At 32.8% G+C, this 12,008-nt stretch overlaps 3 protein-coding genes across 3 annotated transcripts; 1 reads left to right on the forward strand and 2 right to left on the reverse strand.

Annotated features, from left to right (window-relative positions):
* Positions 1–1,048: 1,048 nt before the first annotated feature.
* Positions 1,049–7,599, reverse strand: Mfe2 (peroxisomal Multifunctional enzyme type 2). Its single transcript, XM_015931718.3, has 17 exons — positions 7,430–7,599; positions 7,158–7,319; positions 6,996–7,055; positions 6,762–6,915; positions 5,549–5,613; positions 5,102–5,467; positions 4,906–5,034; positions 4,350–4,822; positions 3,953–4,276; positions 3,343–3,547; positions 2,662–3,236; positions 2,423–2,599; positions 2,206–2,350; positions 2,001–2,134; positions 1,651–1,927; positions 1,441–1,565; positions 1,049–1,356 (listed from the first exon to the last, which is right to left on the reverse strand). The coding sequence occupies exons 1-17, from the start codon at positions 7,488–7,490 to the stop codon at positions 1,255–1,257; spliced, it is 3,534 nt and encodes a 1,177-aa protein (XP_015787204.2). The 5' UTR covers positions 7,491–7,599; the 3' UTR covers positions 1,049–1,254.
* Positions 7,600–8,315: 716 nt separating this feature from the next.
* On the forward strand, positions 8,316–9,386 carry LOC107364408 (uncharacterized). Its single transcript, XM_015931747.3, has 2 exons — positions 8,316–8,443; positions 8,726–9,386. The coding sequence occupies exons 1-2, from the start codon at positions 8,375–8,377 to the stop codon at positions 9,149–9,151; spliced, it is 495 nt and encodes a 164-aa protein (XP_015787233.2). The 5' UTR covers positions 8,316–8,374; the 3' UTR covers positions 9,152–9,386.
* A 72-nt stretch (positions 9,387–9,458) lies between these two features.
* On the reverse strand, positions 9,459–10,575 carry LOC107364391 (motile sperm domain-containing protein 2). The gene has a single exon (XM_089270226.1). It carries the CDS (start codon positions 10,573–10,575, stop codon positions 9,658–9,660), a length of 918 nt encoding a protein of 305 aa, XP_089126352.1. The 3' UTR covers positions 9,459–9,657.
* Positions 10,576–12,008: the final 1,433 nt, after the last annotated feature.

A 12,008-nucleotide genomic window follows, 5' to 3' on the forward strand; every position in this document is an offset into this window, starting at 1 on the left:
TTTATCATCTTCATGTTCATCTTTGGGTTCATCTTTTTGATTCACTTTATCCAACTATTTGGCTTCAACTTTGACCCAAGTTGACCCTTTGTAAGGTAAACAGTCAATCCCAATTGGTTATTTACATAGATTAATAAACAACTGTTTTTTTTCAACTTGCCTTGTAATCTTCATCAACTTACCTTTTAAGATGAAATTTACTTTGAATATTGACTTATCCTTAATCTTGGCCTTTACCTTTTCTTTCAATTGTTTACCTACAGGAAAAATTAACATTAACAATTTACATTAAATAATAATTTACATTCCTTCTTGTTTAACCATTGACTGGACAAGTGTTTAACTGTTCAACGGTTATAGTAAATATTACAGGGAAAAAGATCAACCTGTTCAACAGTCAATTGAATATTTTAATCACAATTTAACATGGACTGATAAATTTAGGTATTATTTAGAGCAACTATTGTTTCCTTGAAAATTTGATTTGATTTTCATTTTTAAATCTTTTCAATGAAAATTTATGATAAAAAATTGTAAATAAAGGACAATATATCTAATGCCATCTGTTGGTGAAGACTGTAGTTGTACATGTGTTTTGTGAGAAGCTGTTATTAATTGTAATTCGTTAAACTTGATAATTAGAGTTAAATGGAAATTTTGATGAATCTAAGAATCATTAAAATTTGTTCTAAAAACCAGGAAATCGCTTAATCAATCAAAATCAAAAATGACTTTCTATAGTTACTCTGATTTATCTGGAAACCATTCAAATGTACTTGGATAAGAAAAGTTAAAAGCTTTTTGAATCAAACAATTTGAATCAATTCACAGCAATGAAGTTGTAACTTGTTTTGATTGATGATGATTTTCAATTTGGAATCGCATATTTCATTCGTTTTATGTATTGAAGTAAACATTAGGTATAAATATGATCATAAAATTAATGATTTCTCAAGAAAATTCTGTATCTGTGCTCGTCTTATTATTGAGATTAAATCTATGTTAATAAATTTGATTTGAATATTTAAAAATAGTGAAAAGCTGAATGTCTTGTAACACCTTCATGTTTTATTGCAAAGAGTGATAAAAACATTTCGTTGAAGTGTAAAACAATGATTGATGATCTTTTCGTATTATTGAACTTGAATTTTTAAAAATTTTGAATGAATTGAGTTGTAATAATTCATAACATCATAAAGGTAACAAAATTAACAATGTATAAAAGTGTAATACAAAAATATAAAAATTGGATCTTTAAATTTTAGGTTTCAATGAAGTCGGTATTGTGAACATTTTTTCCAGTTTTAATGCTTTCTCCTTGTTACCTTCAATAGTGACCTTATTTTGAGCAAGTGCCTGGAAACAGATAAAAAGTAAAAATTTCAGAATATCTCATGAAAGAAATTGTATAAAGTTAAGAATTGTATCTTTTGAACTTACATCAGCTAGTTTAAGTTTCATCAGCACGAGTCGGGCAATATCATAATCGTCTACAGTCCAAGTTGATACAGCATCGGTTGCTGATCCACGCTTAATTTTTGGGATTTCACCGGTAAGATCGATCACTAGGGATTATTGAAAGATTAATCAAAATTAATAACAAATAAACAAAACAAGGAAAGGGATTTGAATGATCATAATGATAATTACCCCAATTAGAGACAATTTTATTTTCTTTGGTGATGTTAAAGTTATGGAAGCCTTTAGCATCTTTGAGCAATTCAGGTAATCGTACGATTCTTTGTACTAAATCAATGAATATTGATTCACTTTTAAGTCCAGTTTTGAGAGGTTCAAGTAACAAAATGTCCATTGCGATTGGCAATTCAGGGGTTTTTCCCAGTTTTTGATATTCCAGCCAAAGTGAATTGAGTTTTTGAAGCAACATGATGTTTCCTTTCACTCGAATCTTTCCTTGCATAAATAACTATAAAACATAAATTATTAATATTAATCGTTCAAAAATTATCTGATTAAATTTAAAGTGTTTAATAACATACTCTTTGAGGATTAACTTTGCCAACCATAACTTTGAGCAACTCTTCGTCTTCCATAGTAACAATGCAATCAGGTTTTATATTCTTAGGTAAATCTCTATAAACTTGTACGAATTGTTTGGTTTTATTATCAGCAGCTGATTTAGAGATGAAAGAAAAATAAGATTAATATCAATAATTTCAGTTAAATGAGTTTTCTTAAACATACTCCAAACACAAGCAGGTTTGCCTTTTCTCAATACGTTGAATTGAAAAACAACTCGAAGTCTTTTCATAAAATCTGGTTCCTCATGACATCGGTTTTTGAAAATGTTAAAAATAAGATCACATTTGTATCCAGTTACTGGTATTTCCTAGAAAAAATACAATACAGGTCATTAATTAGCATTTAAGGAATTAAATTAAATAGGAAAATGCCTTCATACTTCAATGTCAGGGTCCGTATTAGAGTCTGATGAGGAACTTTCTGATTTAGATTCAGATTTTTTCTCCTCTTGAGATAGAGTAGCAGCAACGTTTGGAGCTTCTTCAGCCCATAATTGTTGTAATTTTTGAGCAGCTAGAATATTACCAGAAATTTTCAATTTACCAGACATAAAGGCCTAAAATGGAAAGAAAATTGTTAATAAAATATTCTCTTTTCAAAAGCTAACCATTCGATTACCCTCATTGCGTCCTCCTTTCCTTCGAAGATTTTACAGACAAAATCGTCATCTATGGTCAGTATACAATCAGCTTTACCAGTTTTTGGTGACCCTCTATGAATGGCACCATCGCCATTCTTGAAATCGCATGTCCAAACAGAAGCTGGTTTTCCATCTTTAGTTATATTCCATTGGTATACAGTTTTAATTGTTGGAATCATAGACTTTAAATCGTTTAATCGTTTAGCTGCCCAATTTTCAAATACTGAATCGATTCTACATGCCATTTGCAAATTTGCGGCATTATTTTTCTCGGTAGAGTTTAAGGCTGCACCAAACTTTTCTCTGTCAGCTGCAGCAGTTTTTTCAATGTGCAAAACTGAACTATCTAGTTTAAAGATATAATTTAGTTTTTGTGTAACACTTGGATCACCAACAATCCTAATTGTTCCTTCCATGAAACCTTTAACAGGATCCAAATCTCCCATTGCTAAAGCAGCCATATCTTGATCAGAAATTTGAATGATACAGTCAGGTTCAACAATTTTCGATCCTTCAGCAAACAATCCTTTTTCAGCAGATTTCAAATCGAGAACTATAAAATTATGGAGAAAAACATTTTTCGATTTAATAAAATGATTAATCACATAATTAGGTTCATTTAGGTTATATTTTCATCGCTGTATTTCTTTTATATTTACCCCATCTTTTGACTTCTTTTTCATCTTTGTAAATGATAAATTCATAGATTGCATTGATTTTTGATGCAACATCAGGAGCCATTTCGATTCGACGACCCATTTCCTCGAAAATAGGATCCGAAACAAGATAGAGCTCATCATCGTCCTTAAAGGCTTCAAGGGGAATTTCTGCATTATTTTGCTCAATTTGATGACTTGGATTTATCTGTGAGGATGATAGCACAATAACATAGCAAGTATTAAACCAAACAATCGACAATATAAACTTTGGAAGCAATCATGTTACAACAGATGACAACTCAGCAAAATTATCTGACTTTGACTTAATAACGTGAGAAGATAAAATCAGGCAAAAAATACTTTTTGATGTTTACGATAAAAATAATGATCCCCTACAGTTGTATATTTTAATTAAATCAATCGAGTTTTGTGGCTTAAATAAATGATTGAATTGAGCTAAATAAATTGGTTGATGGCAATGTCTAATCTTTATATTAACAGTAGATAAATACATCTTAATTAACGCTTAACGAAGTCAGTTTTTAGATCTTATACATTCTGAGAAAAACAAATTAGTTTATTAATCTCATAACTTATTTCCAATGGTTACCTTTGCTGTGTCAAGATCAATATATGCTCCTTCTAAAATACTTTTTCCTGTCTCAACATTTGAGCATCGGAGATGAATTCGATTTCCTTCTTTCCACATTTCTGTTTTGATTGTTTCACCAGGAATTATTGTGCCAGAAAAACGAGCTTTGACAGCTTTGAAAAGAGACGGGTCACCGTTAGCGTAGGTACGCAATACATGGCGAGTAGCGAAACCAAGTGAACATAAACCATGGAGTATTGGCTTGTTAAATCCTGCGACAGCAGAAAAGTTTGGATCGATATGAAGAGGATTTTTGTCTCCAGAAAGACGGTATAATGCAGCCTGAGGAAATAAAGTTAAATTAATTTCTTATAATAGATATTAAATATAAATGAAAATAAAAAGGTCATCCTACTTGATCGATTGAGGTTTTCTCTGTTACAATTGCATCAGCTGGTCGACTAGGAGATGATACAACTGATTTGATTTTTGGATTATCACTTGATCGCTGTCCACCAAATTTGCCTGCACCAACAATGAATAGTGAAAATTGATTGGAAAAAATGTGCTTCCCTTCACTATCATAAGAATCAACATCAGCAATTATCAAAGCTCCAGATCCTTTGTCAAGAACATCAACAATACGAGCCTCAGAGCGCAACTTTGCCTCTACTTGAATTTGATTCTTAATTTCTAAAAACTGTTCACCGTGGAGTAAACGAGTTGGATCAATCGTGAAGCCATATTTCTGAGCAGCTTGAGATAAAAGATCTGTCATCATAAGTCCGTGTAATCCTGGGATAACACCAAAGGTTGGAAACGCAGTAAAATCTGGATCACTTTCATATAAATAACGTAGATGGTAAGGTTCATTGACATTTACTCCAACTATGAGAAAATACAATTAAGAACATACTCAAGTTAATATACCAGTAATTACACTTATAACAAATTATTTCATTAATAAATACCTCCAAGTGCATATAAAATTAATTTATCTGCGTCATACTGAAACAAATTGCCATTTTCAGGAGCCTTATTCATTCGAACTGTGGATGTTGATTCTCCTCTGATGCTGGAAACAAGTTCTGAAATTTGTTCTGTAATAATAAAAAGACCAAATGATTAATTGTTCTTTCATTAGCCAATCATCTTAAAAGAGCTCACCGGTGATAGATTCGGGATAAGAACCAACAGATGTATCAGTGATTTCAGACCAATTATCCCGGATTGCTTCAGGAGACATCGTTTCGGGTGGATTAAAAACTTTTCCGCGGGTTCGCAGGTAAGCATATTTACCGACCCATCCTCCAGCAGTTTCAATAACTGACCCTGATTCTGGACATGATTCATGGCAAAGCCAAGCTAATGTTGGAGCAACATATTGGGGTTTGAATTGTCCAAAGAGATCAGCTGGAAGAACATCTTCGGTTAATCGAGATCCGGCAACAGGAACGATCGCATTACAATGGATATTATATTTGGCTCCTTCGATGGCAAGAGTCTTAGCAAAACCAATTAAAGCATTTTTGGCTGCAAATAAATTAAATAAATATTTATGAGTGAACTGAAAAATTCATCGAAGATTATTCATGAAGATTGCGCAAAACTTACCAGAAGAGTAAGCTGTTTGTCCAAAATTGCCAAAAAGTCCTGCATTTGATGAGGTCATGATAATCCTAAGTTAGGAAAGAGGAAAAAAATGATTAGATGTTACTGTTTATGTCATCGAAATTGAATTAATCTGGAAGTTAGTCAAGCAAAAAGTGAATCTGATCTTCAAATACATAAGATTCAGAATATTGGATGAACAAAAGGAGTTAAACTACTTGATTTAGAATTTCAATATTTTCCAAACTAATCACTTTGTTTCATTTTGTGCGTTTTATAAAGTATTGCAAATTGAGAAATTAAGAGCTTCAATACATAAATGTACTGAATCATAGTAAGAGTCATTTAACGTGACAGTTAATGGAAGAAAACTCGCTCATTGCCTGTTCTTTCAATTGATTGATTTAACTAGTAAACTATTATTTGATGGTTAAGTTCTTTCTTCCGTAACTTATTAATTCAGTCAGGTCTATCTTGGGCGACGAAACTACTCATCTATTGTTTTCTTGAATTGAACTGTTAATCTTTCCCTTCTTCTTATGTCTTTTCGAGTTTTCAGAGAAAGAAGAAAAGAAAGATAACATGCAATGCATTGTTTTATGGACCAATTTTGTCATTTTAAAAAACGTTTGACTGTATATTTTTGAACTTGTTTTCATGAAACAGGCTTTTAGGGGACATCATGATGAGTACTTATTAAGTAACATTAGGTAATGATGTAGATTAAATATGAGGATAAATTGAAATTATTATGATCGATGGTGAGACAAGAAAAAGTAATTCAGAATCTAATATATCGGAGCTTTTGTTTTTCGTAGAAAATGAAATAGTGCATGATCAGGTCAAATAACCCTACATCAGGAAACAGACTTCACCAATAAACTCATAAGTAAAATGATGACCTTCTAAAATTTGATCGAACAAGGAAATAGCGACGAAAATTGTGTGCGGGAAAACTGCATACAACTGAAGATATAAGGAAAATTGGAATAGCTTAAATTGACATTATACACATTACTGTAATAGTAACGAAAGAATGCAATTTCATTAAGGTAATAACAATAAACTCTTTTTAACAAGCAAGTTAGGCTGGATCAATCATTTTGAATACAAAATTTTCTAGATAAAACTCTACTTCCAGTGCTACATTGAAGAAAGGTGTATTCTAAGTTTCTTAAACATGAAGGAGTTAAAGTCAGTGAAAATATGGACTAACCTTCCATAGCTTTGCTGTAATAAGTAAGGCCAAGCTGCTTGCGTTACTTTTCGTGCACCATCTAGATGAACTTTAATGACTGAATACCAATCTTGGTCACTGAGCTTTTTGAATGATCTATCTCGAAGAATGCCAGCATTGTTAACAACGATATCTATGAGAGATGAAAAATAAAATTAGAATCTGAATTTACACAAAAAATATTGAGTCTATAATTGATTATCAATAGCTTACCGATTCTACCGAAGTTATCAATGGCGGTTTTGACAATTGATTCTCCATTTTCGACGGAGTCTAAGAAAAAAAGAAAATTCGTTAATTTACTTTCATGTGACACTTTTCAATTCAATGGATATAGATGAATTGATAAAAATAAAATATGGATTCACCACTTACCATAATTAGCGACCGCTTTTCCACCCTGATTGCGAATCTCAGCGACTACAATATCTGCAGCTCGTTTATCACTTCCTTGTCCATCTCTAGAACCTCCAAGATCATTCACCACAACAGAGGCTCCTCTTGAAGCTAATAATAAGGCATACTCTCTACCTAAGCCTAAAACAAATAAATGAGATTCAGGATGACATAATGTTTATTGACTTGCATGTAAACATTGATAATCTAAGTTTTGCTCAATCATAACAAATGATTGATTAGGAACTTACCTCCACCAGCCCCAGTAACTATAGCAACTCTATTGGAAAATAACAACAAATTATTTGCCATATTGATTGGTGATGAACACACAGATAAACAAAAGCACCGAAAAAAAGATTGAGGTTGATAAAGTTGAAAAATTAAGTACGCACTGTAGATGTTGCTGAGATGAGTGTATGTGGGTTATGATGTGAATGTTGTGTTGATGTGTCTTGAAGGCTGATAAACTGGTTTAAAAGATTAATAAATTTCAGGTTTCTCACTCAGATGTTAAATTTAAATTCGGGGAATTGACAGCTTCCCCTTTATTTTGGAAGGAGTTGAAAGCTTCTTAATGAAAGTTGTTCAATAGTGAACCTATTGAACGGCTGAATTATCTCATAAAAGACTACAGGTTGCATACAAGCGTGAATTACCCTGATTGAGAAGGGGAATTGTTGCAATTTATGCAAAAAGTAAACAATTTTCATTTATTATGTCATTCAAAAAGAAACCAATTCAAACTTTAATATTTAAATACTAGATGGTAGCAGTTACGCAAAATTTAGGAATAATTTACTAGACAATTTGATGATGGCGCCTCATGTTTTTTCCGATGTAAAAGTTGATTATCTTCCTTGCCATTAAACTTGCCTTGTCTCTCTATCTTCCAATCACTTTCAATCTTCCTTATCTTCACTCCCTTTCCCTTATCATCATTGCTCACCTTGTAACTTTCCTACCTTCAACTTAAAAGGGGGAAAAAAGTAAGTAGACTAGTAAAAAAAAGGCGAGAAAAAGAGAGAGAGAAAAGGTTGGGAATGTCTGGAATATTTGCACGTCGATTGGTTAGTTTTGTAGCTAACAATTCTTATAACAATCAGGTTTCGTTGAGTTTCAGATCCACTTTACCAACAACTTTGCGTCCATTAATTCAATCTTGTGTCCATTTTTCATCTAATTCAGACAACAAAATGTCGAATCCACGTGTTTTCTTCGATGTCTCCGCCGAGGGTAAAGATATTGGCAGGATTGTAATCGAGGTAAGTGTCGTTAATTATTACCTTTATCAATTTCCTTTTTTCAACGAATCAAATATTTCTTTGACCATGCTTTCACGCATGCCATACATTTACCCATTTTAATTTTCCTTTGTAAGGACACAAAGGGATGGGGAGGTTTACCTGAGGAATTTAGGTTCTCTCTTTGTTTGCTCAAGTGTCTTTTAGTTGTTAATTTTGTAATTTTCGACTTATTTTATAATGTCATGTCATTATTGCGATTTAAATTTAATTACATTTTGATTTTCACCTTTCTCTCTACAGTTACGACCTGATGTCGTTCCAAAAACGGCTGAAAATTTCCGTGCTTTGTGCACAGGAGAAAAGGGCTTTGGTTACAAGGGATCAATCTTCCACAGAGTAATTCCTAATTTCATGCTTCAAGGCGGTGACTTTACCAACCACAATGGAACTGGTGGTAAATCAATTTACGGAGAAAAATTCCCTGACGAAAATTTCACACTCAAACACACTGGACCAGGTATCCTTTCAATGGCCAATGCCGGACCAGGCACTAATGGATCCCAATTTTTTATCACTACTGTTAAAACTGCATGGCTTGATGGTAAACACGTCGTTTTTGGCAGTGTTACCGAAGGAATGGATGTTGTCAAAAAAATCGAGGGTTTTGGTACTCAAAGTGGCAAACCTAAGACTAAGGTCACAATTTCAAACTGTGGACAACTCTAAATTTTAATCCAACTGAACAATCTTTAGCTCTAGAATTATCTTTTCACTTTCCCAGAATCTTTTGTTAAGGAACTCCTGATTTAATACCAATTGAGAAAAACAAAATATATAACTATCTGAAGGATCAAATTTCTCATTCCTCAAAGCGAAAATACTAGATTAGCCCCATTCAAAGTTCACTATATCTGAACATGTTATTATCTTCTTACAGCTAATAAACTTTTGAAGCCAATAATTTTTTATTTCAGAGGTTTTTGTTTTTCGCGCAATATATCTTGTTCACCCTTGAAAAATTGAAAAAGCAAAATTTCTAAATTCATTTCACCCATTCATTTGTCTTTATTTTCTAGAGAAGACTGAATATTGATAAAGCTAATCTGTCTTTTATAAAAATGAGCGAAGCGAAGCCGAATTTGTATTAGATGGAACAACTATTTGTATAATCATCAATCAATTTGGATACCGTAAGCAGAAAAGTAAACTTTCAGGAGGAATGCCTATAAATCTCAAAGATATGTTGAAACAGATTCCGGATTATTGATCTCATCAGCAGCAGCCTTTTCCCTTTCATCTCTTTTCCTTTGATATTCGTCCAAATATTGTGCATAAATGTGATAAAATTCATCCACTGCTTCATGATTGATTCCTTCTTTGGTTGCAACTTCCTCCAATGATGGGCAATGATCCATATCAGCATAATAAGGAACGTCACATGTTCCACCCATATATTCAGGAACATTTTCCAATCCAATATGATCATCAATATTATTACGGTTGACAAAGATTACCAATTCACGGAGTTTTGGAGGTGTAAAGGTTCTGACCATTTTGTAAACCGCCTTAAGGACCACTGGCATCTCATAATAAGCCATATAGCCAACAGAACTAGGATAATTGCCTTGAATGAAAGACATGGTTTCTCTTAAAGACGACATATCCATGGCTGTGACTGCAGGATTACGACAATCATAAATTAAACCAAATTTCATTCTTGTTGATAAAGCAATTCGATCAATCATCTCAAGACCAAATATACAAAGGCGTGTCATAAGGGGCATAAACTCTTTTGGCACCGGTGGGACACATAAACGAGAATAATAGGTAATCATGCCTTTCTTGTCTTTAACGTACATGTGATTGGCACCAATACGGAAAAACTCCCGGGGAAAATCAGTTTCTTTGATTGAATTAACACCTACTTGCTTTCTCCATCTCATTGAACGAACCAACATCTTTGTAGCATCCTCTAGTCGCCCATCTTTATCATCCAAGAATCTCCAAACTAGATAATCGTTCTCCATTACTCGGGAATAATCTTCTTTTTCATATAAGTCACTATTTTCATGGTACTCTTTATCGAAAATGTCTCGAATTGATTTTATTTTAACAAAATCCTCGTCACTCATTTCCCAAGCAGTTGCCATGATTTCCTTTGAGTGTTAATACTTTTAATAATAATGACCGGATTATAATCAAAAGGACTGTCGAAATAATGGAATAACCGAATCACAACAATCAAAGACTAGGAACGATTTATAATTTGCAATTAGTAGTTAGTTAGCCGAGAGTTGAATCACAATTAATTCAAAAACTTGGATTAAAATGATTTGAAACCAATCGCTTCCCTTAACAATCCAACAGACTCACCAATTCACCGACTGACAAGATTAATTGATAATACATCAACAATTATTTATTCATAGCTTCCTTCTCCAGATCAGCCAGTTTTAATTAGCATGGTAACAATATATCATGAATGAACAAGCGTTTTGAAGAACAAATCAAAGTCTACTTTGTTAACCTGTTGAAAAAATTGAAAAGTCTTGTAATTTTGTTGGTTCTCGTCTCGGTGTCATCTCGTTCCTTGGCCATCTTTTCCCGTTAGTGATTCTGCACACAAAATCAATTGGAAATCGGCGGTCAATGATATCCCCTCAACATACTTTGCAGCATATATGAACCAGATGCTATAGTTGGCCTACACATACAAAAACCAGCTCGATCAACAAAGGAAAATTTAAAACTATATTTGGCATGTTCAATGCACTTTGCTCCTTCATAATCACACCCATATTCACTGCAAGCGCGAACGCAATAATCGTCGTTATTATTTTTGCACAAGATATTTTCACAATATTCACACGAAACTAGAATAAAAAATAAAAGAAAGAAAGATTAGTCAAATTGAATAATGAGAAGAAAAGACAGGTTGATTTCCTCGATATTGAGTCGAGGAAGTCAATCAAAGTATCTTTACAAGAGGGAAATGAAACAATTGGATACAAAACTAATTGATCCAAATAGCTTCAATTTTTATGAAAAATGACTTCGAAATAATCTTAATTTGAGTAATCAGGTTTATTCTCGTTAGATGCCAACAAAAGCTGTCAACTCTTGTAACTGAATCAAGAAAAAAAACGTGTTTCAAGCTTACCAGAGATAAAAAGTGGATTAAGTAAAACGAGAATGGCACAAAGAGTCAAAATTTTATCCATGCTGGATATATGGCATTTGGTTCCAAATATTAAGAGATCAAGATCAATAACTGACAAGATTCTTTTGTATTGAAAATTCGTAAATGATACTTTCACAGCTGCAATTACAAAACAGGATACATTTTAAGATTATTGATTCATCTTAAGGAGAGAACTGGAGTAGTGAGAAGAGGAACGAATTGAAAGGAGTGTAAAATAAGAATTAGCTGCTTTTGTTTCTCAATTTGTTTCTATAATTAGTCAAATCACCTGGCTTGGTATGGTACAATTAACTCTGCACCCTTTTCAGTCGATTATATAAAAACAATTTGATGTTTGTTTTACATCATCCATCATAATTGAACATATCCAGTTGTTTGTTT

This window comes from Tetranychus urticae, chromosome 1 (genome assembly GCF_039701765.1).
Source record: "Tetranychus urticae isolate SD_2017Ah chromosome 1, NJAU_TeUrti_SD_1.0, whole genome shotgun sequence".
Classification (NCBI taxonomy): domain Eukaryota; kingdom Metazoa; phylum Arthropoda; class Arachnida; order Trombidiformes; family Tetranychidae; genus Tetranychus; species Tetranychus urticae.

Coding starts and splice junctions, on each gene's coding strand:
- Mfe2 (XM_015931718.3), bottom strand. CDS start 7,490: ATGGCAAATAATTTGTTGTTATTTTCCAATAGAGTTGCTATAGTTACT. Junction 7,056..7,157: donor AAAAGCGGTCGCTAATTATG/GTAAGTGGTGAA, acceptor TTTTTTTCTTAG/ACTCCGTCGAAAATGGAGAA. Junction 1,928..2,000: donor GCAAAGTTAATCCTCAAAGA/GTATGTTATTAA, acceptor TATGTTTTATAG/TTATTTATGCAAGGAAAGAT.
- LOC107364408 (XM_015931747.3), top strand. CDS start 8,375: ATGTCGAATCCACGTGTTTTCTTCGATGTCTCCGCCGAGGGTAAAGAT. Junction 8,444..8,725: donor TTGGCAGGATTGTAATCGAG/GTAAGTGTCGTT, acceptor TTCTCTCTACAG/TTACGACCTGATGTCGTTCC.
- LOC107364391 (XM_089270226.1), bottom strand. CDS start 10,575: ATGGCAACTGCTTGGGAAATGAGTGACGAGGATTTTGTTAAAATAAAA.